At 49.3% G+C, this 26,038-nt stretch overlaps 1 protein-coding gene across 1 annotated transcript in view; it reads left to right on the top strand.

Annotated features, from left to right (window-relative positions):
• Positions 1 to 26,038, top strand: part of LOC123745445 (venom phosphodiesterase) — a 421,245-nt gene that overhangs the window by 276,416 nt on the left and 118,791 nt on the right. Inside the window, exons 10-12 of the mRNA XM_069300565.1 lie at positions 1,738 to 1,819; positions 7,972 to 8,107; positions 16,335 to 16,613. Of these exons, the coding sequence (XP_069156666.1) occupies positions 1,738 to 1,819; positions 7,972 to 8,107; positions 16,335 to 16,613 (497 nt within the window). The remainder of the gene's footprint in view (positions 1 to 1,737; positions 1,820 to 7,971; positions 8,108 to 16,334; positions 16,614 to 26,038) is intronic.

Genomic DNA, 26,038 nt, shown 5'->3' with positions numbered 1-26,038 from the left:
TTGCCCATTGTTTCTCGCCGGCGCCTGGAATCGAACCCAGGACCACAGGATCACAAGTCCAGTGATCCGGGGGCGTCCGCTCGGCCGACCGGCTCCCAATGTGGAACATTGGGCAGCACACGTTGGTACACATCGGCTCTAACGAGGCACTCACTTCTTGATAGGCCTCAAGAGATGTTTTTTTTATTTAGAATCCAGTCGTAAGAATTGTTCGATTTAGACGTTCAATTTTGATATCTGATGTGTTAGGTAGCTCACCGGATAGAGCAACTCTCTCCTTCCTCCGCACGCCTGGACAACCTGCAGGAATGGTCGAACAAACGATTGTTAGAGTTTAACCCAAGCAAATGCAATGTAATGAAGATAGGTGTAGGGAGCAGGAGACCAGATACTAGGTATCATTTGGGAGATGAAATACTTTAAGAGTCTAAGAGAGAGAGAAAGACCTGGGGGTTGATATCACGCCAGACCTGTCCCCTGAAGCTCATATCAAGAGGATAACATCAGCGGCATACGCCAGGTTCGCTGACATAAGAACGGTCTTTAGAAACTTGTGTAAGGAATCGTTTAGAACTTTGTATACCACATATGTCAGACCAATCCTGGAGTATGCGGCTCCAGCATGGAGTCCATATCTAGTCAACCATAAGACTAAACTGGAAAAGGTTCAAAGGTTTGCCACCAGACTAGTACCCGAACTGAGGGGCATGAGCTACGAGGAGAGACTACAGGACTTAAACCTCACGCCACTGGGAGACAGAAGAGTTAGAGGGGATATGATCACCACATACAAGGTTCTCAGAGGAATTGACGGGGTAGATAAAGACAGCCTATTTAACACAAGGGGCACACGCATTAGGGAACACTGGTGGAAATTGAGTGCCCAATTGACCCATACAGACGTTAGAAAGAATTTTTTCAGTGTCAGAGTAGTAGACAAATGGAATGCATTAAGAAGTGATGTGGTGTAGGCTGACTCCATACACAGCTTCGAATGTAGATATGATAGAGCCCAGTAGGCTCGGAAACCTGTACACCTGTTGATTGACAGCTGAGAGGTGGGACCAAAGAGCCAGAGCTCAACCCCCGCAAGCACAATTAGGTGAGTACACCCCCAATCCCCATCCTGACCGTTTGTCAGTGAAATCCACTTGTGTAACATCACCTTTATTTCCAGGCCCCACACATAAAATCTAAGCTATTTCGATTCTCAAGGTAATTTTGTTTAATTCGAGCCCTGAGAGTGTAGTCCCTACACTGGTAGTGGGGGGCGCCGAGCCCTGAGAGTGTAGTCCCTCCATTGGTAGTGGGGGGCGCCGAGCCCTGAGAGTGTAGTCCCTACACTGGTAGTGGGGGGCGCCGAGCCCTGAGAGTGTAGTCCCTACACTGGTAGTGGGGGGCGCCGAGCCCTGAGAGTGTAGTCCCTACACTGGTAGTGGGGGGCGCCGAGCCCTGAGAGTGTAGTCCCTACACTGGTAGTGGGGGGCGCCGAGCCCAGAGAGTGTAGTCCCTACACTGGTAGTGGGGGGCGCCGAGCCCTGAGAGTGTAGTCCCTACACTGGTAGTGGGGGGCGCCGAGCCCAGAGAGTGTAGTCCCTACACTGGTAGTGGGGGGCGCCGAGCCCTGAGAGTGTAGTCCCTACACTGGGGCTGCATTACATTAGCCTTAAGCTTGAAAATGAGAGATGTAAGAAATGTCGCGAAGAGAGAAGTGAAGTGTTGTGTTGTTCCCCCCAGCCACCACGACCACCATGATGGAGGCTCTGGCTTGCCGCCGACCACACCTCCGGGTCCACCACAGGCATCTCCTCCCAGTCAGGTACGGACTCTCCTGTTCTTCCTCCCAGTCAGGTACGGACTCTCCTGTTGTTCTTCCCAGTCAGGTACGGACTCTCCTGTTGTTCCTCCCAGTCAGGTACGGACTCTACTGTTGTTCTTCAACCTCCCAGTCAGGTACGGACTCTCCTGTTGTTCTTCCCAGTCAAGTACGGACTCTCCTGTTGTTCTTCAAACTCCCAGTCAGGTACGGACTCTACTGTTGTTCTTCAACCTCCCAGTCAGGTACGGACTCTCCTGTTGTTCTTCCCAGTCAGGTACGGACTCTCCTGTTGTTCTTCAACCTCCCAGTCAGGTACGGACTCTCCTGTTGTTCTTCAACCTCCCAGTCAGGTACGGACTCTCCTGTTGTTCTTCCCAGTCAGGTACGGACTCTCCTGTTGTTCTTCCCAGTCAGGTACGGATTCTCCTGTTGTCCTTCAAACTCCCAGTCAGGTACGGACTCTCCTGTTGTTCTTCAACCTCCCAGTCAGGTACGGACTCTCCTGTTGTTCTTCCCAGTCAGGTACGAACTCTCCTGTTGTTCTTCAAACTCCCAGTCAGGTACGGACTCTCCTGTTGTTCTTCTCAGTCAGGTACGGACTCTCCTGTTGTTCTTCAAACTCCCAGTCAGGTACGGACTCTCCTGTTGTTCTTCCCAGTCAGGTACGGACTCTCCTGTTGTTCTTCAACCTCCCAGTCAGGTACGGACTCTCCTGTTGTTCTTCCCAGTCAGGTACGGACTCTCCTGTTGTTCTTCCCAGTCAGGTACGGACTCTCCTGTTGTTCTTCCCAGTCAGGTACGGACTCTACTGTTGTTCTTCAACCTCCCAGTCAGGTACGGACTCTCCTGTTGTTCTTCCCAGTCAGGTACGGACTCTCCTGTTGTTCTTCCCAGTCAGGTACGGACTCTCCTGTTGTTCTTCAAACTCCCAGTCAGGTACGGACTCTCCTGTTGTTCTTCAACCTCCAGTCAGGTACGGACTCTCCTGTTGTTCTTCCCAGTCAGGTACGGACTCTCCTGTTGTTCTTCAACCTCCCAGTCAGGTACGGACTCTACTGTTGTTCTTCCCAGTCAGGTACGGACTCTACTGTTGTTCTTCCCAGTCAGGTACGGACTCTCCTGTTGTTCTTCCCAGTCAGGTACGGACTCTCCTGTTGTTCTTCCCAGTCAGGTACGGACTCTCCTGTTGTTCTTCAAACTCCCAGTCAGGTACGGACTCTCCTGTTGTTCTTCTCCCAGTCAGGTACGGACTCTCCTGTTGTTCTTCTCCCAGTCAGGTACGGACTCTCCTGTTGTTCAACTCCCAATCAGGTACGGACTCTCCTGTTGTTCTTCTCCCAGTCAGGTACGGACTCTCCTGTTGTTCCTCCCAGTCAGGTACGGACTCTCCTGTTGTTCTTCAACCTCCCAGTCAGGTACGGACTCTCCTGTTGTTCTTCAACCTCCCAGTCAGGTACGGACTCTCCTGTTGTTCTTCAACCTCCCAGTCAGGTACGGACTCTCCTGTTGTTCCTCAACCTCCCAGTCAGGTACGGACTCTCCTGTTGTTCTTCAACCTCCCAGTCAGGTTTGGACTCTCCTGTTGTTCCTCCCAGTCAGGTACGGACTCTCCTGTTGTTCCTCCCAGTCAGGTTTGGACTCTCCTGTTGTTCCTTTCAGTCAGGTACGGACTCTCCTGTTGTTCCCAGTCAGGTACGGACTCTCCTGTTGTTCTTCCCAGTCAGGTACGGACTCTCCTGTTGTTCTTCCCAGTCAGGTACGGACTCTCCTGTTCTTCCCAGTCAGGTACGGACTCTCCTGTTGTTCTTCCCAGTCAGGTACGGACTCTCCTGTTGTTCTTCCCAGTCAGGTACGGACTCTCCTGTTGTTCTTCCCAGTCAGGTACGGACTCTCCTGTTGTTCTTCCCAGTCAGGTACGGACTCTCCTGTTGTTCTTCCCAGTCAGGTACGGACTCTCCTGTTGTTCTTCCCAGTCAGGTACGGACTCTCCTGTTGTTCTTCCCAGTCAGGTACGGACTCTCCTGTTGTTCTTCCCAGTCAGGTACGGACTCTCCTGTTGTTCTTCCCAGTCAGGTACGGACTCTTCTGTTGTCCTCGTCCCAGGAGGTGACTCTCTACTGTCACACTGTTGTCTCTCTACTGTCACACTGTTGTCTCTCTACTGTCACACTGTTGTGTGTCTACTGTCACACTGTTGTCTCACTGCTGTCACACTGTTGTTACACTGTTGTCTCACTGCTCAGCAGTAAGACAAAACAAAGCTGAGGCACTGTTCAGCACTTTTGTCTCATTGCTCACTGCCCTGAGCTTGCCAGAGGCACGCTGAGGGTCTGCACTGCCTCTTTTAGTATCCACGGTGATACTTTGTTTGGTTCAACTGCTTTAGTTTCGCCTAGTGTTGACAGCTGTTTCATTACCTCCTCTGCTGTCATCTCTATATCTGATAGTCTCTCCTTTTGAGTCATCTCTTTTAACAATGGGAGCTGCTCAGGCTTGGCTGGGAACACTCCAGGAAACTGACGTTCAGTACCTCACAGATTTCCTTGTTGCTTTCTGTGACTGAACCTTCTGTTTTCCGTAGTCTTGATACTTGGTCATTGTCATTTTCTTTCTTATATGAACATGAATTAATTTTGGTTGCTTTTTTGCTCTGATTGCAATATTGTCTCGTAATTTTTTTTCTGATACTCTCCTTATATGGGAAAGAGAGGGACTAGAGAGTGACTGCTGCCCCTCTCACAGGTTCTCTGTATTTCATCCACTCCCTTTTACTTCTTATTTTTGCTTTATTATTTCTGAGTTATTATGTTTTCTCCAACTTTTTTCCCTTCCTGTTGGTATGTAACTCTCCTCCCCCCCCCCCATGAATATCCGCTAGTTTTGGTCTATAATTTCTTATAGTATATATTTTTATACACACCAAAGACCACCATCTCCCAAGAGCACTAGAGCAAGTGAGGGGTCATTTTTACGTTTTTCATCAAGACCCTGTACTGTTTTTCCTTTAAGTTCCTCCTCCCACACTGTGTGTGTTTGTGTGTGTACTCACCTAGTTGTACTTACGTAGTTGTACTTGCGGGGGTTGAGCTCTGGCTCTTTGGTCCTGCCTCTCAACTGTCCATCAACTGATGTACAGATTCATGACCCTACTGGGCTCTATCATATCTACACGTGAAACTGTGTATGGAGTCTACCTACACCACACTATTCACGTAGTTGTGCTTGCGGGGGTTGAGCTCTGCTCTTTCGGCCCGCCTCTCAACTGTCAATCAACTGTTTCTACTACTACTACTTTTTTTTACACACACACATCAAGGCTAAGACCGTCAGTTGTTTCAAAGCGTTATATGACAAAGAGTGCTGGGAAGACGGGACACAACGAGTGTAGGTCTCATCCTGTAACTACACTTAGGTAATTACACACACACACACACACACACACACACACACACACACACACACACACACACATGACACCACATGTGTGGTGGGACATGATCACCACATTCAAGATTCTCAAGGGAATTGATAGGGTAGATAAAGACAGGCTATTTAACACAAGGGGCACACGCACAAGGGGACACAGGTGGAAACTGAGCGCCCAAATGAGCCACAGAGATATTAGAAAGAATTTTTTTAGTGTCAGAGTGGTTGACAAATGGAATGCATTAGGAAGTGATGTGGTGGAGGCTGACTCCATACACAGTTTTAAGTGTTGATATGATAGAGCCCAATAGGCTCAGGAATCTGTACACCTGTTGATTGACGGTTGAGAGGCGGGACCAATGAGCCAGAGCTCAACCCCCGCAAGCACAACTAGGTGAGTACAACTAGGTGAGTACACACACACACACACACACAAACACACACGCACATACACACACACCAGGAAGCAGCCCCTGACAGCTGACTAACTCCCAGGTACCCATTTACTGCTAGGTAACAGGGGCATCAAGGGTGAAAGATTCTCTGCCCATTGTTTCTCGCCGGCGCCCGGAATCGAACCCGGGACCACAGGATCACGCGCACAGCGTGCTGTCCGCTCATCCACCGGCCCCTGTTGGGGCCGTGTGTGTGTGTGTGTGTACTCACCTAGTTGTGTTTTCGGGGGTTGAGCTCTGGCTCTTTGTTCCCGCCTCTCAACCGTCAATCGACTAATGTAAAGGTTACTGAGTCTACTGGGCTCTGTCATATCTACATTTGAAACTGTGTATGGAGTCAGCCTCCACCACATCACTTCCTAGTGCATTCTATTTACTAACTACTCTGACACTGAAAAAGTTCTTTCTAATGCCTCTGTGGCTCACTTGGGTACTCAGCTTCCACCTGTGTCCCCTTGTTCGTGTCCCTCCAGTGTTGAATAGTTCATCCTTGTTTACCCGGTCAATTTCCCTGAGGGTTTTGTAGGTTGTGATCATGTCCCGCCTTACTCTTCTGTCTTCCAGTGTCGTAAGGTGCATTTCCCGCAGCCTTTCCTCATAAGTCATGCCTCTTAGTTCTGGGACTAGTCTACTAGCATACCTTTAGACTTTTTCCAGCTTCGTCTTGTGCTTGGTACGGACAAGGTACGGGCTCCATGCTGGGGCCGCATACTTCAGGATTGGTCTTACATATGTGGTGTACAAGATTCTGAATGATTCCTTACACAGGTTCCTGAACGCCGTTCTGATGTTAGCCAGCCTCGCATATGCCGCAGACGTTATTCTCTTTATGTGGGCTTCAGGAGACAGGTTTGGTGTGATATCAACTCCTAGATCTTTCTCTCTGTCTGTTTCATTAAGTACTTCATCTCCTATTCTGTATCCTGTGCCTGGCCTCCTGTTTCCACTGCCTAGTTTCATTACTTTGCATTTACTCGGGTTGAACTTTAACAGCCATTTGTTGGACCATTCACTCAGTCTATCTAGGTCATCTTGTAGCCTCCTACTATCATCCTCTGTTTCAATCCTCCTCATAATTTTTGCATCGTCGGCAAACATTGAGAGGAACGAATCTATACCCTCTGGGAGATCATTTACATATACCAGAAACAGTATAGGTTCAAGGACTGACCCTTGCGGGACTTCACTTGTAACGTCTCGCCAATCTGAGACCTCCCCCCTCACACTGACTCGTTGTCTCCTGTTGCTTAGGTACTCCTTTATCCAATGGAGTACCTTCCCTTTTACTCCACCTGCATCTCCAGCTTTTTCACTAGCCTCTTGTGTGGCACTGTATCAAAGGCTTTCTGACAATCCAAAAATATGCAGTCTGCCCACCCTTCTCTTTCTTGCCTTATTTTTGTTGCCTGGTCGTAGAATTCAAGTAACCCTGTGAAGCAGGACCTGCCATCCCTGAACCCATGTTGATGCTGTGTTACAAAGTTCCTTCGCTCCAGGTGCTCCACTAGTTTTTTTTCGCACAATCTTCTTCATCAGCTTGCATGGTATGCAGGTTAGGGACACTGGCCTGTAGTTCAGTGCCTCCTGTCTATCCCCTTTCTTGTATATCGGGACTACGTTAGCTGCTTTCCAAATTTGTGTGTGTGTGTGTGTGTGTGTGTGTGTGTGTGTGTGTGTGTGTGTGTGTGTGTGTGTGTGCGTGCGTGCGTGCGCGTGTGGTGTGTGCGTGTGTGTGGTGTGTGTGGTATTCACCTAGTTGTGCTTGCGGGGGTTGAGCTTTGCACTTTCGGCCCGCCTCTCAACTGTCAATCAACTGTTTACTACTTTTTTTCCACACAACACACACACTCCAGGAAGCAGCCCGTGACAGCTGACTAACTCCCAGGTACCTATTTACTGCTAGGTAACAAGGACATTCAGGGTGAAAGAAACTTTACCCATTTGTTTCTGCCTGGTGCGGGAATTGAACCCGCGCCACAGAATTACGAGTCCTGCGCGCTATCCACCTGGCAACTAGGCCCCCCAAAACACTAGTGTGTGTGTGTGTGTGTGTGTGCACGCGCGTGTGTTTATTGAGTGTTTTAGTGGTGGTGTGGTGAATGAAGACTTATGTAGTCTCCAAGTGCGTCTCCGTTGCCTACCATACACGGCCGCTGTTAACCTGACACCATTGCGGGCTCACCATAGCCTGTGCTACTTGGAACTTTGTTCCTGGTAGGAAATCTTTAACAACAAGAACAACAACTGACACCATTGGTTGTGTGGTGGCAGGTGGCACATGGGGTCTCAGCGCCGCGTGGAGGACGTTGTGTTGGACCTGGACGCCGGCTACACCGTCGGGGCGGACCAGTCCTACAAGGCTGACGAAGGAGATCACGGCTACGACCACTACCTCCCCTTCATGAATGTCTGTCATCTAAGACTTTTATTAATTAAAGTATTTATTATTTTCTATATTCTATATTTTCTAAATATACCGAGCATTCACTTCACACCACCCTGACAATGAACAGTGCAACACTACACACCACCCCATACAATGAACAGTGCAACACTTCACACCACCCTGACAATGAACAGTGCAACACTACACACCACCCTGACAATGAACAGTGCAACACTTCACACCACCCTGACAATGAACAGTGCAACACTTCACACCACCCCATACAATGAACAGTGCAACACTTCACACCACCCTGACAATGAACAGTGCAACACTTCACACCACCCTGACAATGAACAGTGCAACACTACACACCACCCCATACAATGAACAGTGCAACACTTCACACCACCCTGACAATGAACAGTGCAACACTACACACCACCCTGGCAATGAACAGTGCAACACTTCACACCACCCTGACAATGAACAGTGCAACACTTCACACCACCCCATACAATGAACAGTGCAACACTTCACACCACCCTGACAATGAACAGTGCAACACTTCACACCACCCTGACAATGAACAGTGCAACACTTCACACCACCCTGACAATGAACAGTGCAACACTTCACACTACCCCTGACAATGAACAGTGCAACACTTCACACCACCCTGACAATGAACAGTGCAACACTACACACCACCCTGACAATGAACAGAGCAACACTTCACACCACCCTGACAATGAACAGTGCAACACTTCACACCACCCTGACAATGAACAGTGCAACACTTCACACTACAACTGACAATGAACAGTGCAACACTTCACACCACCCTGACAATGAACAGTGCAACACTTCACACTACCCTGACAATGAACAGTGCAACACTTCACACCACCCTGACAATGAACAGTGCAACACTACACACCACCCCTGACAATGAACAGTGCAACACTTCAAACTACCCCTGACAATGAACAGTGCAACACTTCACACCACCCTGACAATGAACAGTGCAACACTACACACCACCCCTGACAATGAACAGTGCAACACTTCACACTACCCCTGACAATGAACAGTGCAACACTTCACACCACCCTGACAATGAACAGTGCAACACTTCACACCACCCCTGACAATGAACAGTGCAACACTTCACACCACCCTGACAATGAACAGTGCAACACTTCACACTACCCCTGACAATGAACAGTGCAACACTTCACACTACCCCTGACAATGAACAGTGCAACACTACACACTACCCCTGACAATGAACAGTGCAACACTTCATACTACCCTGACAATGAACAGTGCAACACTACACACCACCCTGACAATGAACAGTGCAACACTACACACTACCCTGACAATGAACAGTGCAACACTACACACCACCCCTGACAATGAACAGTGCAACACTTCACACCACCCTGACAATGAACAGTGCAACACTTCACACCACCCTGACAATGAACAGTGCAACACTACACACCACCCTGACAATGAACAGTGCAACACTACACACCACCCCTGACAATGAACAGTGCAACACTACACACCACCCTGACAATGAACAGTGCAACACTTCACACCACTGACAATGAACAGTGCAACACTACACACCACCCTGACAATGAACAGTGCAACACTTCACACCACCCTGACAATAAACAGTGCAACACTTCACACCACCCTGACAATGAACAGTGCAACACTTCACACCACCCTGACAATGAACAGTGCAACACTTCACACCACCCTGACAATGAACAGTGCAACACTTCACACCACCCTGACAATGAACAGTGCAACACTTCACACCACCCTGACAATGAACAGTGCAACACTTCACACCACCCTGACAATGAACAGTGCAACACTTCACACTACCCCTGACAATGAACAGTGCAACACTTCACACCACCCTGACAATGAACAGTGCAACACTTCACACCACCCTGACAATGAACAGTGCAACACTTCACACCACCCTGACAATGAACAGTGCAACACTTCACACCACTCTGACAATGAACAGTGCAACACTTCACACCACCCTGACAATGAACAGTGCAACACTACACACCACCCTGACAATGAACAGTGCAACACTTCACACCACTCTGACAATGAACAGTGCAACACTACAAACCACCCTGACAATGAACAGTGCAACACTTCACACCACCCTGACAATGAACAGTGCAACACTACACACCACCCTGACAATGAACAGTGCAACACTTCACACCACTCTGACAATGAACAGTGCAACACTTCACACCACCCTGACAATGAACAGTGCAACACTTCACACCACCCTGACAATGAACAGTGCAACACTTCACACCACTCTGACAATGAACAGTGCAACACTACACACCACCCTGACAATGAACAGTGCAACACTACACACCACCCTAGACAATGAACAGTGCAACACTACACACCACCCTGGCAATGAACAGTGCAACACTTCACACCACCCTGACAATGAACAGTGCAACACTTCACACTACCCCTGACAATGAACAGTGCAACACTTCACACTACCCCTGACAATGAACAGTGCAACACTTCACACCACCCCTGACAATGAATAGTGCAACACTTCACACCACCCTGACAATGAACAGTGCAACACTTCACACCACCCTGACAATGAACAGTGCAACACTTCACACTACCCCTGACAATGAACAGTGCAACACTTCACACTACCCCTGACAATGAATAGTGCAACACTTCACACCACCCTGACAATGAACAGTGCAACACTTCACACCACCCTGACAATGAACAGTGCAACACTACACACCACCCCTGACAATGAACAGTGCAACACTACACACCACCCTAGACAATGAACAGTGCAACACTACACACCACCCTGACAATGAACAGTGCAACACTTCACACCACCCTGACAATGAACAGTGCAACACTACACACCACCCCATACAATGAACAGTGCAACACTACACACCACCCTGACAATGAACAGTGCAACACTACACACCACCCCAGACAATGAACAGTGCAACACTTCACACCACCCTGACAATGAACAGTGCAACACTACACACCACCCCATACAATGAACAGTGCAACACTACACACCACCCCAGACAATGAACAGTGCAACACTACACACCACCCCAGACAATGAACAGTGCAACACTACACACCACCCTGACAATGAACAGTGCAACACTACACACCACCCCAGACAATGAACAGTGCAACACTACACACCACCCCAGACAATGAACAGTGCAACACTTCACACCACCCCATACAATGAACAGTGCAACACTACACACCACCCCAGACAATGAACAGTGCAACACTACACACCACCCCAGACAATGAACAGTGCAACACTACACACCACCCCAGACAATGAACAGTGCAACACTACACACCACCCCAGACAATGAACAGTGCAACACTACACACCACCCCAGACAATGAACAGTGCAACACTACACACCACCCCAGACAATGAACAGTGCAACACTTCACACCACCCCATACAATGAACAGTGCAACACTACACACCACCCCAGACAATGAACAGTGCAACACTACACACCACCCCAGACAATGAACAGTGCAACACTACACACCACCCCAGACAATGAACAGTGCAACACTACACACCACCCCAGACAATGAACAGTGCAACACTACACACCACCCTGACAATGAACAGTGCAACACTACACACCACCCTGACAATGAACAGTGCAACACTTCACACCACCCTGACAATGAACAGTGCAACACTACACACCACCCCTGACAATGAACAGTGCAACACTTCACATCACCCTGACAATGAACAGTGCAACACTTCACACCACCCTGACAATGAACAGAAGCAGCCCGCCTGCTCAGCTTGCTGCTAAGTCCCTACAACACTTACACAGTCTACAAACCTGAACCACTACACAGACCTCACACGGCGACACACCTGGTAGTTCAGCCACAGAGAGAACGGGGAGTCCTGTTGTTGTTCCTCAGCCAGAGGGAAGTACAATTGAATGCAATAAAATTCAGTAACTGGGCATCCACTTTGCAGTTTGAACTGTGTTCTATCCTGGTAACACTGAAAACTGTTGAAAAGACTGTAGTAGACTTAAACAAATCCACAAGGGCCGTGACGAGGATTCGAACCTGCATCCGAAAGTATTCTAGACGCTGCCTTAATCGACTCAGCTACGACATGGTCAAAAGGAGTTGAAAACGAAGTTTTACTGAACTTACTGTATCCTGAATAGTAGAACTTCGGTTTCAACTCCTTTTGACAATGTCATAGCTCAGTCGATTAAGGCAGCGTCTGGGAAGCTCTCGGACGCAGGTTCGAATCCTCGTCACGGCCCTTGTGGATTTGTTCATTTGATGCATCACGCAAATGTGATTTCTGTGTGTGCTGTAATAGACATCTTAATTTCTTTAGATTCCTATTTCTCATTACTAACATTAAATACCTTACAATTAAATTATACCATAAATATATTTACAAACTTAATAAACGTGTCAAAATCAAGAAGTTGTGGATTCCCTCTCACATTGTTGTACACGATCATGACAAGTTGACGTCCTTGCTAAGTTGCTGTAAATAAAGACAATGCTGAACTTAATTGTTGGCTATCAATAGGGGGAGCCGGTCGGCCGAGCGGACAGCACGCTGGACTTGTGATCCTGTGGTCCTCGGTTCGATCCCAGGCGCCGGCGAGAAACAATGGGCAGAGTTTCTTTCACCCTATGCCCCTGTTACCTAGCAGTAAAATAGGTACCTGGGTGTTAGTCAGCTGTCACGGGCTGCTTCCTGGGGGTGGAGGCCTGGTCGAGGACCGGGCCGCGGGGACACTAAAGCCCCGAAATCATCTCAAGATAACCTCAAGAAGATCATTAGTGTCACTTAATGACACTTATTTCCAATATGGACACTTTCAATTGTCATTAGACAAGAACTCTTGGATGAATTTAAATAAAGTAGAAGAGTGCAAACTGGAACTAGCAGGTTCATGATCTTCTTCTTGAGGTTATCTTGAGATGATTTCGGGGCTTTAGTGTCCCCGCGGCCCGGTCCTCGACCAGGCCACCACCCCCAGGAAGCAGCCCGTGACAGCTGACTAACTCCCAGGTACCTATTTACTGCTAGGTAACAGGGGCATTCAGGGTGAAAGAAACTTTGCCCATTTGTTTCTGCCTCGTGCGGGAATCGAACCCGAGCCACAGAATTACGAGTCCTGCGCGCTATCCACCAGGCTACGAGGCCCCTCCTCATGACTGTCTCTTGGCTACAAGTATCTCTGACACGCTGGCTTATATTGAGATCTAGATGAAGTAAAGTGTATGGACAAGGACAAGGACTTGTCTTTGTCTTAGACATTCCGAGTCATTTATACAAATCTTAACTCATGATGCATGAAACGGCAAAACAATATATTATTACAAATGATAAACTCTATAAAACCTCTTAGTGTGTGTGTGCATGTTTGACTTCCAGTATATATGTGACACTTGTGAGACCAATGTCAGTTGCATAGTCACATGTTTATATTATTTTAGCTACGAATACCTCTATTAAATATATACCTCTCATGGGTGTATGTGACTATACTTACCTCTCATGGGTGTAGGTGACTATACTTACCTCTCATGGGTGTATGTGCCTATACTTACCTCTCATGGGTGTATGTGCCTATACTTACCTCTCATGGGTGTAGGTGACTATACTTACCTCTCATGGTTGCATGTGACTATACTTACCTCTCATGGGTGAAGGTGACTATACTTACCTCTCATGGGTGTATGTGACTATACTTACCTCTCATGGGTGTATGTGGCTATACTTGCCTCTCATGGGTGTATGTGCCTATACTTACCTCTCATGGGTGTATGTGCCTATACTTACCTCTCATGGGTGTAGGTGACTATACTTACCTCTCATGGTTGTATGTGACTATACTTACCTCTCATGGGTGAAGGTGACTATACTTACCTCTCATGGGTGTATGTGACTATACTTACCTCTCATGGTTGTAGGTGACTATACTTACCTCTCATGGGTGTAGGTGACTATACTTACCTCTCATGGGTGAAGGTGCCTATACTTACCTCTCATGGTTGTAGGTGACTATACTTACCTCTCATGGGTGTAGGTGACTATACTTACCTCTCATGGGTGTAGGTGACTATACTTACCTCTCATGGGTGAAGGTGACTATACTTACCTCTCATGGTTGTAGGTGACTATACTTACCTCTCATGGGTGTATGTGACTATACTTACCTCTCATGGGTGTAGGTGCCTATACTTACCTCTCATGGGTGTAGGTGACTATACTTACCTCTCATGGGTGTAGGTGCCTATACTTACCTCTCATGGGTGTATGTGACTATACTTACCTCTCATGGGTGTAGGTGCCTATACTTACCTCTCATGGGTGAAGGTGACTATACTTACCTCTCATGGTTGTAGGTGACTATACTTACCTCTCATGGGTGTATGTGACTATACTTACCTCTCATGGGTGTAGGTGCCTATACTTACCTCTCATGGGTGTAGGTGACTATACTTACCTCTCATGGGTGTAGGTGCCTATACTTACCTCTCATGGGTGTATGTGACTATACTTACCTCTCATGGGTGTATGTGACTATAGTTACCTCTCATGGGTGTATGTGACTATACTTACCTCTCATGGGTGTAGGTGCCTATACTTACCTCTCATGGGTGTAGGTGCCTATACTTACCTCTCATGGGTGTAGGTGCCTATACTTACCTCTCATGGGTGTAGGTGACTATACTTACCTCTCATGGGTGTAGGTGCCTATACTTACCTCTCATGGGTGTATGTGACTATACTTACCTCTCATGGGTGTAGGTGCCTATACTTACCTCTCATGGGTGTAGGTGCCTATACTTACCTCTCATGGGTGTAGGTGACTATACTTACCTCTCATGGGTGTAGGTGACTATACTTACCTCTCATGGGTGTAGGTAACTATACTTACCTCTCATGGGTGTAGGTGCCTATACTTACCTCTCATGGGTGTATGTGACTATACTTACCTCTCATGGGTGTATGTGACTATACTTACCTCTCATGGGTGTAGGTGCCTATACTTACCTCTCATGGGTGTAGGTGACTATACTTACCTCTCATGGGTGTAGGTGACTATACTTACCTCTCATGGGTGTAGGTAACTATACTTACCTCTCATGGGTGTAGGTGCCTATACTTACCTCTCATGGGTGTAGGTGACTATACTTACCTCTCATGGGTGTAGGTAACTATACTTACCTCTCATGGGTGTAGGTGCCTATACTTACCTCTCATGGGTGTAGGTGACTATACTTACCTCTCATGGGTGTAGGTGACTATACTTACCTCTCATGGGTGTAGGTGACTATACTTACCTCTCATGGGTGTAGGTGACTATACTTACCTCTCATGGGTGTAGGTGACTATACTTACCTCTCATGGGTGTAGGTAACTATACTTACCTCTCATGGGTGTAGGTGACTATACTTACCTCTCATGGGTGTAGGTGACTATACTTACCTCTCATGGGTGTAGGTAACTATACTTACCTCTCATGGGTGTAGGTGCCTATACTTACCTCTCATGGGTGTAGGTGACTATACTTACCTCTCATGGGTGTAGGTGACTATACTTACCTCTCATGGGTGTAGGTGACTATACTTACCTCTCATGGGTGTAGGTGACTATACTTACCTCTCATGGGTGTAGGTGACTATACTTACCTCTCATGGGTGTAGGTAACTATACTTACCTCTCATGGGTGTAGGTGACTATACTTACCTCTCATGGGTGAAGGTGACTATACTTACCTCTCATGGGTGTAGGTAACTATACTTACCTCTCATGGGTGTAGGTGCCCATACTTACCTCTCATGGGTGTAGGTGACTATACTTACCTCTCATGGGTGTAGGTGACTATACTTACCTCTCATGGGTGTAGGTAACTATACTTACCTCTCATGGGTGAAGGTGACTATACTTACCTCTCATGGGTGTATGTGACTATACTTACCTCTCATGGGTGTAGGTAACTATACTTACCTCTCATGGGTGAAGGTGACTATACTTACCTCTCATGGGTGTAGGAGTTGAAAACACATATAAATTAATGACACTAATAATCCTTTGAATAATAATCCAAATTACTTGCATGTTGCCGCGTCGTGCCAGGCGCTGTTTCTGGGCCACGGACCAGAGCTGCGGAGGAACACGGAGGTGGAGGCCTTCCACAACATCGAACTCTACAACCTGATGTGTGTGCTGGTGGGGGTGGAGCCGGCCCCCAACAACGGCACCTGGGGCGCTCTCCACCACCTGCTGGCCAGCCCGCCCCCGCCGCCCCTGCCCTCCTACGTCAGTACCGCCGCCCGCGCCTCACTCTTGCTCTCAATATTATATAGACTGCCACCAGGGGAAGGTTTTGTGTTTCTCTCAAGGAAACTGTTAGACGTTAGTGGGGATATAAACAATAAGGGAGGACAAGGTTCTGTAGCACTAGTGGTTCTCCAATACTTGTGGTGTAGCACTAGTGGTTCTCCAGCACTAGTGGTTCTCCAGCACTAGTGGTTCTCCAGCACTAGTGGTTCTCCAGCACTAGTGGTTCTCCAGCACTAGTGGTTCTCCAGCACTAGTGGTGTAGCACTAGTGGTTCTCCAGCACTAGTGGTGTAGCACTAGTGGTTCTCCAGCACTAGTGGTGTAGCACTAGTGGTTCTCCAGCACTAGTGGTGTAGCACTAGTGGTTCTCCAGCACTAGTGGTGTAGCACTAGTGGTTCTACAGCACTAGTGGTGTAGCACTAGTGGTTCTCCAGCACTAGTGGTTCTCCAGCACTAGTGGTGTAGCACTAGTGGTTCTCCAGCACTAGTGGTGTAGCACTAGTGGTTCTACAGCACTAGTGGTGTAGCACTAGTGGTTCTCCAGCACTAGTGGTGTAGCACTAGTGGTTCTCCAGCACTAGTGGTGTAGCACTAGTGGTTCTACAGCACTAGTGGTGTAGCACTAGTGGTTCTCCAGCACTAGTGGTGTAGCACTAGTGGTTCTCCAGCACTAGTGGTGTAGCACTAGTGGTTCTCCAGCACTAGTGGTGTAGCACTAGTGGTTCTCCAGCACTGGTGGTTCTCCAGCACTAGTGGTTCTCCAGCACTAGTGGTGTAGCACTAGTGGTTCTCCAGCACTAGTGGTGTAGCACTAGTGGTTCTCCAGCACTAGTGGTGTGGCACTAGTGGTTCTCCAGCACTAGTGGTGTAGCACTAGTGGTTCTCCAGGACTAGTGGTTCTCCAGCACTAGTGGTGTAACACTAGTGGTTCTCCAGCACTAGTGGTGAAGCACTAGTGGTTCTCCAGCACTAGTGGTTCTCCAGCACTAGTGGTTCTCCAGCACTAGTGGTGTAGCACTAGTGGTTCTCCAGCACTAGTGGTGTGGCACTAGTGGTTCTCCAGCACTAGTGGTGTGGCACTAGTGGTTCTCCAGCACTAGTGGTGTAGCACTAGTGGTTCTCCAGCACTAGTGGTTCTCCAGCACTAGTGGTTCTCCAGCACTAGTGGTTCTCCAGCACTAGTGGTTCTCCAGCACTAGAGGTGTAGCACTAGTGGTTCTCCAGCACTAGTGGTTCTCCAGCACTAGTGGTTCTCCAGCACTAGAGGTGTAGCACTAGTGGTTCTCCAGCACTAGTGGTTCTCCAGCACTAGTGGTTCTCCAGCACTAGTGGTTCTCCAGCACTAGTGGTTCTCCAGCACTAGTGGTGTAGCACTAGTGGTTCTCCAGCACGAGTGGTTCTCCAGCACTAGTGGTGTAGCACTAGTGGTTCTCGAGCACTAGTGGTGTAGCACTAGTGGTTCTCCAGCACTAGTAGTGTGGCACTAGTGGTTCTCCAGCACTAGTGGTTCTCCAGCACTAGTGGTTCTCCAGCACTAGTGGTGAAGCACTAGTGGTGAAGCACTAGTGGTTCTCCAGCACTAGTGGTTCTCCAGCACTAGTGGTTCTCCAGCACTAGTGGTGTAGCACTAGGGGTTCTCCAGCACTAGTGGTGTAGCACTAGGGGTTCTCCAGCACTAGTGGTGTAGCACTAGTGGTTCTCCAGCACTAGTGGTTCTCCAGCACTAGTGGTGTAGCACTAGTGGTTCTCCAGCACTAGTGGTGTAGCACTAGTGGTTCTCCAGCACTAGTGGTTCTCCAGCACTAGTGGTGTAGCACTAGTGGTTCTCCAGCACTAGTGGTTCTCCAGCACTAGTGGTGTAGCACTAGTGGTTCTCCAGCACTAGTGGTTCTTCAGCACTAGTGGTGTAGCACTAGGGGTTCTCCAGCACTAGTGGTGTAGCACTAGTGGTTCTCCAGCACTAGTGGTTCTCCAGCACTAGTGGTTCTCCAGCACTAGTGGTTCTCCAGCACTAGTGGTTCTCCAGCACTAGTGGTTCTCCAGCACTAGTGGTGTAGCACTAGTGGTGTAGCACTAGTGGTTCTCCAGCACTAGTGGTTCTCCAGCACTAGTGGTGTAGCACTAGTGGTGTAGCACTAGTGGTTCTCCAGCACTAGTGGTTCTCCAGCACTAGTGGTGTAGCACTAGGGGTTCTCCAGCACTAGTGGTGTAGCACTAGTGGTGTAGCACTAGTGGTTCTCCAGCACTAGTGGTTCTCCAGCACTAGTGGTGTAGCACTAGTGGTTCTCCAGCACTAGTGGTGTAGCACTAGTGGTTCTCCAGGACTAGTGGTTCTCCAGCACTAGTGGTTCTCCAGCACTAGTGGTGTAGCACTAGTGGTTCTCCAGCACTATTGGTGTAGCATTAGTGGTTTTCCAGCACTAGTGGTGTAACACTAGTGGTTCTCCAGCACTAGTGGTTCTCCAGCACTAGTGGTTCTCCAGCACTAGTGGTTCTCCAGCACTAGTGGTTCTCCAGCACTAGTGGTGTAGCACTAGTGGTTCTCCAGCACGAGTGGTTCTCCAGCACTAGTGGTGTAGCACTAGTGGTTCTCCAGCACTAGTGGTGTGGCACTAGTGGTTCTCCAGCACTAGTGGTTCTCCAGCACGAGTGGTTCTCCAGCACTAGTGGTGTAGCACTAGTGGTTCTCCAGCACTAGTAGAGTGGCACTAGTGGTTCTCCAGCACTAGTAGTGTGGCACTAGTGGTTCTCCAGCACTAGTGGTTCTCCAGCACTAGTGGTGTAGCACTAGTGGTTCTCCAGCACTAGTGGTGTAGCACTAGTGGTTCTCCAGCACTAGTTTTTCTCCAGCACTAGTGGTGAAGCACTAGTGGTTCTCCAGCACTAGTGGTTCTCCAGCACTAGTGGTTCTCCAGGACTAGTGGTGTAGCACTAGTGGTTCTCCACCACTAGTGGTTCTCCAGGACTAGTAGTGTAGCACTAGTGGTTCTCCAGCACTAGTGGTGTAGCACTAGTGGTTCTCCAGCACTAGTGGTGTAGCACTAGTGGTTCTCCAGCACTAGTGGTTCTCCAGCACTAGTGGTGTAGCACTAGTGGTTCTCTAGCACTAGGTGGTGTAGCACTAGTGGTTCTCCAGGACTAGTGGTTCTCCAGCACTAGTGGTGTAGCACTAGTGGTTCTCCAGCACTATTGGTGTAGCACTAGTGGTTCTCCAGCACTAGTGGTTCTCCAGCACTAGTGGTGTAACACTAATGGTTTCTCCAGCACTAGTGGTTCTCCAGCACTAGTGGTTCTCCAGCACTAGTGTTTCTCCAGCACTAGTGGTTCTCCAGCACTAGTGGTGTAGCACTAGTGGTCTTCCAGCACGAGTGGTTCTCCAGCACTAGTGGTGTAGCACTAGTGGTTCTCCAGCACTAGTGGTGTAGCACTAGTCGTTCTCAGCACTAGTGGTGTAGCACTAGTCGTTCTCCAGCACTAGTGGTGTAGCACTAGTGGTTCTCCAGCACTAGTGGTTCTCCAGCACTAGTGGTTATCCAGCACGAGTGGTTCTCCAGCACTAGTGTTGTAGCACTAGTGGTTCTCCAGCACTAGTGGTGTAACACTAGTGGTTCTCCAGCACTAGTGGTTCTCCAGCACTAGTGGTGTAGCACTAGTGGTTCTACAGCACTAGTGGTGTAGCACTAGTGGTTCTCCAGCACTAGTGGTGTAGCACTAGTGGTTCTCCAGCACTAGTGGTGTAGCACTAGTGGTTCTCCAGCACTAGTGGTGTAGCACTAGTGGTTCTCCAGCACTAGTGGTGTAGCACTAGTGGTTCTCCAGCACTAGTGGTGTAGCACTAGTGGTTCTCCAGCACTAGTGGTGTAGCACTAGTGGTTCTCCAGCACTAGTGGTGTAGCACTAGTGGTTCTCCAGCACTAGTGGTGTAGCACTAGTGGTTCTCCAGCACTAGTGGTGTAGCACTAGTGGTTCTCCAGCACTAGTGGTGTAGCACTAGAGGTTCTCCAGCACTAGTGGTGTAGCACTAGTGGTTCTCCAGCACTAGTGGTGTAGCACTAGTGGTTCTCCAGCACTGGTGGTTCTCCAGCACTAGTGGTTCTCCAGCACTAGTGGTGTAGCACTAGTGGTTCTCCAGCACTAGTGGTTCTCCAGCACTAGTGGTTCTCCAGCACTAGTGGTTCTCCAGCACTAGTGGTGTAGCACTAGGGGTTCTCCAGCACTAGTGGTGTAGCACTAGGGGTTCTCCAGCACTAGTGGTGTAGCACTAGTGGTTCTCCAGCACTAGTGGTTCTCCAGCACTAGTGGTGTAGCACTAGTGGTTCTCCAGCACTAGTGGTGTAGCACTAGTGGTTCTCCAGCACTAGTGGTTCTCCAGCACTAGTGGTGTAGCACTAGTGGTTCTCCAGCACTAGTGGTTCTCCAGCACTAGTGGTGTAGCACTAGTGGTTCTCCAGCACTAGTGGTTCTTCAGCACTAGTGGTGTAGCACTAGGGGTTCTCCAGCACTAGTGGTGTAGCACTAGTGGTTCTCCAGCACTAGTGGTTCTCCAGCACTAGTGGTTCTCCAGCACTAGTGGTTCTCCAGCACTAGTGGTTCTCCAGCACTAGTGGTTTCTCCAGCACTAGTGGTGTAGCACTAGTGGTGTAGCACTAGTGGTTCTCCAGCACTAGTGGTTCTCCAGCACTAGTGGTGTAGCACTAGTGGTGTAGCACTATTGGTTCTCCAGCACTAGTGGTTCTCCAGCACTAGTGGTGTAGCACTAGGGGTTCTCCAGCACTAGTGGTGTAGCACTAGTGGTGTAGCACTAGTGGTTCTCCAGCACTAGTGGTTCTCCAGCACTAGTGGTTGTAGCACTAGTGGTTCTCCAGCACTAGTGGTGTAGCACTAGTGGTTCTCCAGGACTAGTGGTTCTCCAGCACTAGTGGTTCTCCAGCACTAGTGGTGTAGCACTAGTGGTTCTCCAGCACTATTGGTGTAGCATTAGTGGTTTTCCAGCACTAGTGGTGTAACACTAGTGGTTCTCCAGCACTAGTGGTTCTCCAGCACTAGTGGTTCTCCAGCACTAGTGGTTCTCCAGCACTAGTGGTTCTCCAGCACTAGTGGTGTAGCACTAGTGTTCTCCAGCACTAGTGGTTCTCCAGCACTAGTGGTTGTAGCACTAGTGGTTCTCCAGCACTAGTGGTGGCACTATTGGTTCTCCAGCACTAGTGGTGTAGCACGAGTGGTTCTCCAGCACTAGTGGTGTAGCACTAGTGGTTCTCCAGCACTAGTAGAGTGGCACTAGTGGTTCTCCAGCACTAGTAGTGTGGCACTAGTGGTTCTCCAGCACTAGTGGTTCTCCAGCACTAGTGGTGTAGCACTAGTGGTTCTCCAGCACTAGTGGTGTAGCACTAGTGGTTCTCCAGCACTAGTTTTTCTCCAGCACTAGTGGTGAAGCACTAGTGGTTCTCCAGCACTAGTGGTTCTCCAGCACTAGTGGTTCTCCAGGACTAGTGGTGTAGCACTAGTGGTTCTCCACCACTAGTGGTTCTCCAGGACTAGTAGTGTAGCACTAGTGGTTCTCCAGCACTAGTGGTGTAGCACTAGTGGTTCTCCAGCACTAGTGGTGTAGCACTAGTGGTTCTCCAGCACTAGTGGTTCTCCAGCACTAGTGGTGTAGCACTAGTGGTTCTCTAGCACTAGTGGTGTAGCACTAGTGGTTCTCCAGGACTAGTGGTTCTCCAGCACTAGTGGTGTAGCACTAGTGGTTCTCCAGCACTATTGGTGTAGCACTAGTGGTTCTCCAGCACTAGTGGTTCTCCAGCACTAGTGGTGTAACACTAATGGTTCTCCAGCACTAGTGGTTCTCCAGCACTAGTGGTTCTCCAGCACTAGTGGTTCTCCAGCACTAGTGGTTCTCCAGCACTAGTGGTGTAGCACTAGTGGTTCTCCAGCACGAGTGGTTCTCCAGCACTAGTGGTGTAGCACTAGTGGTTCTCCAGCACTAGTGGTGTAGCACTAGTCGTTCTCCAGCACTAGTGGTGTAGCACTAGTCGTTCTCCAGCACTAGTGGTGTAGCACTAGTGGTTCTCCAGCACTAGTGGTTCTCCAGCACTAGTGGTTATCCAGCACGAGTGGTTCTCCAGCACTAGTGTTGTAGCACTAGTGGTTCTCCAGCACTAGTGGTGTAACACTAGTGGTTCTCCAGCACTAGTGGTTCTCCAGCACTAGTGGTGTAGCACTAGTGGTTCTACAGCACTAGTGGTGTAGCACTAGTGGTTCTCCAGCACTAGTGGTGTAGCACTAGTGGTTCTCCAGCACTAGTGGTGTAGCACTAGTGGTTCTCCAGCACTAGTGGTGTAGCACTAGTGGTTCTCCAGCACTAGTGGTGTAGCACTAGTGGTTCTCCAGCACTAGTGGTGTAGCACTAGTGGTTCTCCAGCACTAGTGTGTAGCACTAGTGGTTCTCCAGCACTAGTGGTGTAGCACTAGTGGTTCTCCAGCACTAGTGGTGTAGCACTAGTGGTTCTCCAGCACTAGTGGTGTAGCACTAGTGGTTCTCCAGCACTAGTGGTGTAGCACTAGAGGTTCTCCAGCACTAGTGGTGTAGCACTAGTGGTTCTCCAGCACTAGTGGTGTAGCACTAGTGTTCTCCAGCACTAGTGGTTCTGCAGCACTAGTGGTTCTCCAGCACTAGTGGTGTAGCACTAGTGGTTCTCCAGCACTAGTGGTGTAGCACTAGTGGTTCTCAGCACTAGTGGTGTAGCACTAGTGGTTCTCCGAGCACTAGTGGTTCTCCAGCACTAGTGGTGAAGGCAATAGTGGTTCTGCCAGCACTAGTGGTTCTCAGCACTAGTGGTGGTAGGGGTTCTCCAGCACTAGTGGGTGTAAAGCACTAGGGTGTCCAGCACTAGTGGGTTGCCAGCACTAGTGGGTCTCCAGCAATAGTGGTGTAGCACTAGTGGGTTCTCCAGCGACTAGTGGTTCTCCAGCACTAGTGGTGTATGCACTAGTGGTGCTCGCAGCACTATGTGGTTCTCCAGCAACTAGTGGTGTAAGCGCAATAGTGGTGCTAAGCACTAGTAGGTTAGCCAGCACTAGTGGTTCTCAAGCAACGAGTGGTGTAGCACTAGTGTGTAGGCACTAGTGGTCTCCAGCACTAGTGGTTCTCCAGCACTAGTGGTTGTAGGCACTAGTGGTTCTCACAGCACTAGTGGTGGAGCACTAGTGGTTCTCCAGCACTAGTGGTGTAGCACTAGTGGTTCTCCAGCACTAGTGGTGTGGCACTAGTGGTTCTCCAGCACTAGTGGTGTGGCACTAGTGGTTCTCCAGCACTAGTGGTGTGGCACTAGTGGTTCCCAGCACTAGTGGTGTAGCACTAGTGGTTCTCCAGCACTAGTGGTTCTCCAGCACTAGAGGTGTAGCACTAGTGGTTCTCCAGCACTAGTGGTTCTCCAGCACTAGTGGTTCTCCAGCACTAGTGGTGTAGCACTAGTGGTTCTCCAGCACTAGTGGTGTAGCACTAGTCGTTCTCCAGCACTAGTGGTGTAGCACTAGTGGTTCTCCAGCACTAGTGGTTCTCCAGCACGAGTGGTTCTCCAGCACTAGTGTTGTAGCACTAGTGGTTCTCCAGCACTAGTGGTGTAACACTAGTGGTTCTCCAGCACTAGTGGTTCTCCAGCACTAGTGGTGTAGCACTAGTGGTTCTACAGCACTAGTGGTGTAGCACTAGTGGTTCTCCAGCACTAGTGGTGTAGCACTAGTGGTTCTCCAGCACTAGTGGTGTAGCACTAGTGGTTCTCCAGCACTAGTGGTGTAGCACTAGTGGTTCTCCAGCACTAGTGGTGTAGCACTAGTGGTTCTCCAGCACTAGTGGTGTAGCACACTAGTGGTTCTCCAGCACTAGTGGTGTAGCACTAGTGGTTCTCCAGCACTAGTGGTGTAGCACTAGTGGTTCTCCAGCACTAGTGGTGTAGCACTAGTGGTTCTCCAGCACTAGTGGTGTAGCACTAGTGGTTCTCCAGCACTAGTGGTGTAGCACTAGTGGTTCTCCAGCACTAGTGGTGTAGCACTAGTGGTTCTCCAGCACTGGTGGTTCTCCAGCACTAGTGGTTCTCCAGCACTAGTGGTGTAGCACTAGTGGTTCTCCAGCACTAGTGGTGTGGCACTAGTGGTTCTCCAGCACTAGTGGTGTAGCACTAGTGGTTCTCCAGGACTAGTGGTTCTCCAGCACTAGTGGTGTAGCACTAGTGGTGTAGCACTAGTGGTTCTCCAACACTAGTGGTTCTCCAGCACTAGTGGTGAAGCACTAGTGGTTCTCCAGCACTAGTGGTTCTCCAGCACTAGTGGTGTAGCACTAGTGGTTCTCCAGCACTAGTGGTTCTCCAGCACTAGTGGTGTAGCACTAGTGGTGTAGCACTAGTGGTTCTCCAACACTAGTGGTTCTCCAGCACTAGTGGTGAAGCACTAGTGGTTCTCCAGCACTAGTGGTTCTCCAGCACTAGTGGTGTAGCACTAGTGGTTCTCCAGCACTAGTGGTGTGGCACTAGTGGTTCTCCAGCACTAGTGGTGTAGCACTAGTGGTTCTCCAGCACTAGTGGTGTGGCACTAGTGGTTCTCCAGCACTAGTGGTGTGGCACTAGTGGTTCTCCAGCACTAGTGGTGTGGCACTAGTGGTTCTCCAGCACTAGTGGTGTAGCACTAGTGGTTCTCCAGCACTAGTGTTCTCCAGCACTAGGTGTAGCACAAGTGGTTCTCCAGCACTAGTGGTTCTCCAGCACTAGTGGTTCTCCAGCACTAGTGGTGTAGCACTAGTGGTTCTCCAGCACTAGTGGTTCTCCAGCACGAGTGGTTCTCCAGCACTAGTGGTGTAGCACTAGTGGTTCTCGAGCACTAGTGGTTTAGCACTAGTGGTTCTCCAGCACAAGTAGTGTGGCACTAGTGGTTCTCCAGCACTAGTGGTTCTCCAGCACTAGTGGTTCTCCAGCACTAGTGGTGAAGCACTAGTGGTTCTCCAGCACTAGTGGTGTAGCACTAGTGGTTCTCCAGCACTAGTGGTTCTCCAGCACTAGTGGTGTAGCACTAGGGGTTCTCCAGCACTAGTGGTGTAGCACTAGTGGTTCTCCAGCACTAGTGGTTCTCCAGCACTAGTGGTTCTCCAGCACTAGTGGTGTAGCACTAGTGGTTCTCCAGCACTAGTGGTGTAGCACTAGTGGTTCTCCAGCACTAGTGGTGTAGCACTAGTGGTTCTCCAGCACTAGTGGTTCTCCAGCACTAGTGGTGTAGCACTAGTGGTTCTCCAGCACTAGTGGTTCTTCAGCACTAGTGGTGTAGCACTAGGGTTCTCCAGCACTAGTGGTGTAGCACTAGTGGTTTAGCACTAGTGGTTCTCCAGCACTAGTGGTTCTCCAGCACTAGTGGTGTAGCACTAGTGGTTCTCCAGCACTAGTGGTTCTCCAGCACTAGTGGTGTAGCACTAGTGTGTAGCACTAGTGGTTCTCCAGCACTAGGGTGTAGCACTA

This window comes from Procambarus clarkii, chromosome 44 (genome assembly GCF_040958095.1).
Source record: "Procambarus clarkii isolate CNS0578487 chromosome 44, FALCON_Pclarkii_2.0, whole genome shotgun sequence".
NCBI classification, from domain to species: domain Eukaryota; kingdom Metazoa; phylum Arthropoda; class Malacostraca; order Decapoda; family Cambaridae; genus Procambarus; species Procambarus clarkii.
The sequence above is the reverse complement of the archived record's forward strand: the minus strand, read 5'-3'. Positions and strand labels throughout refer to the sequence as shown.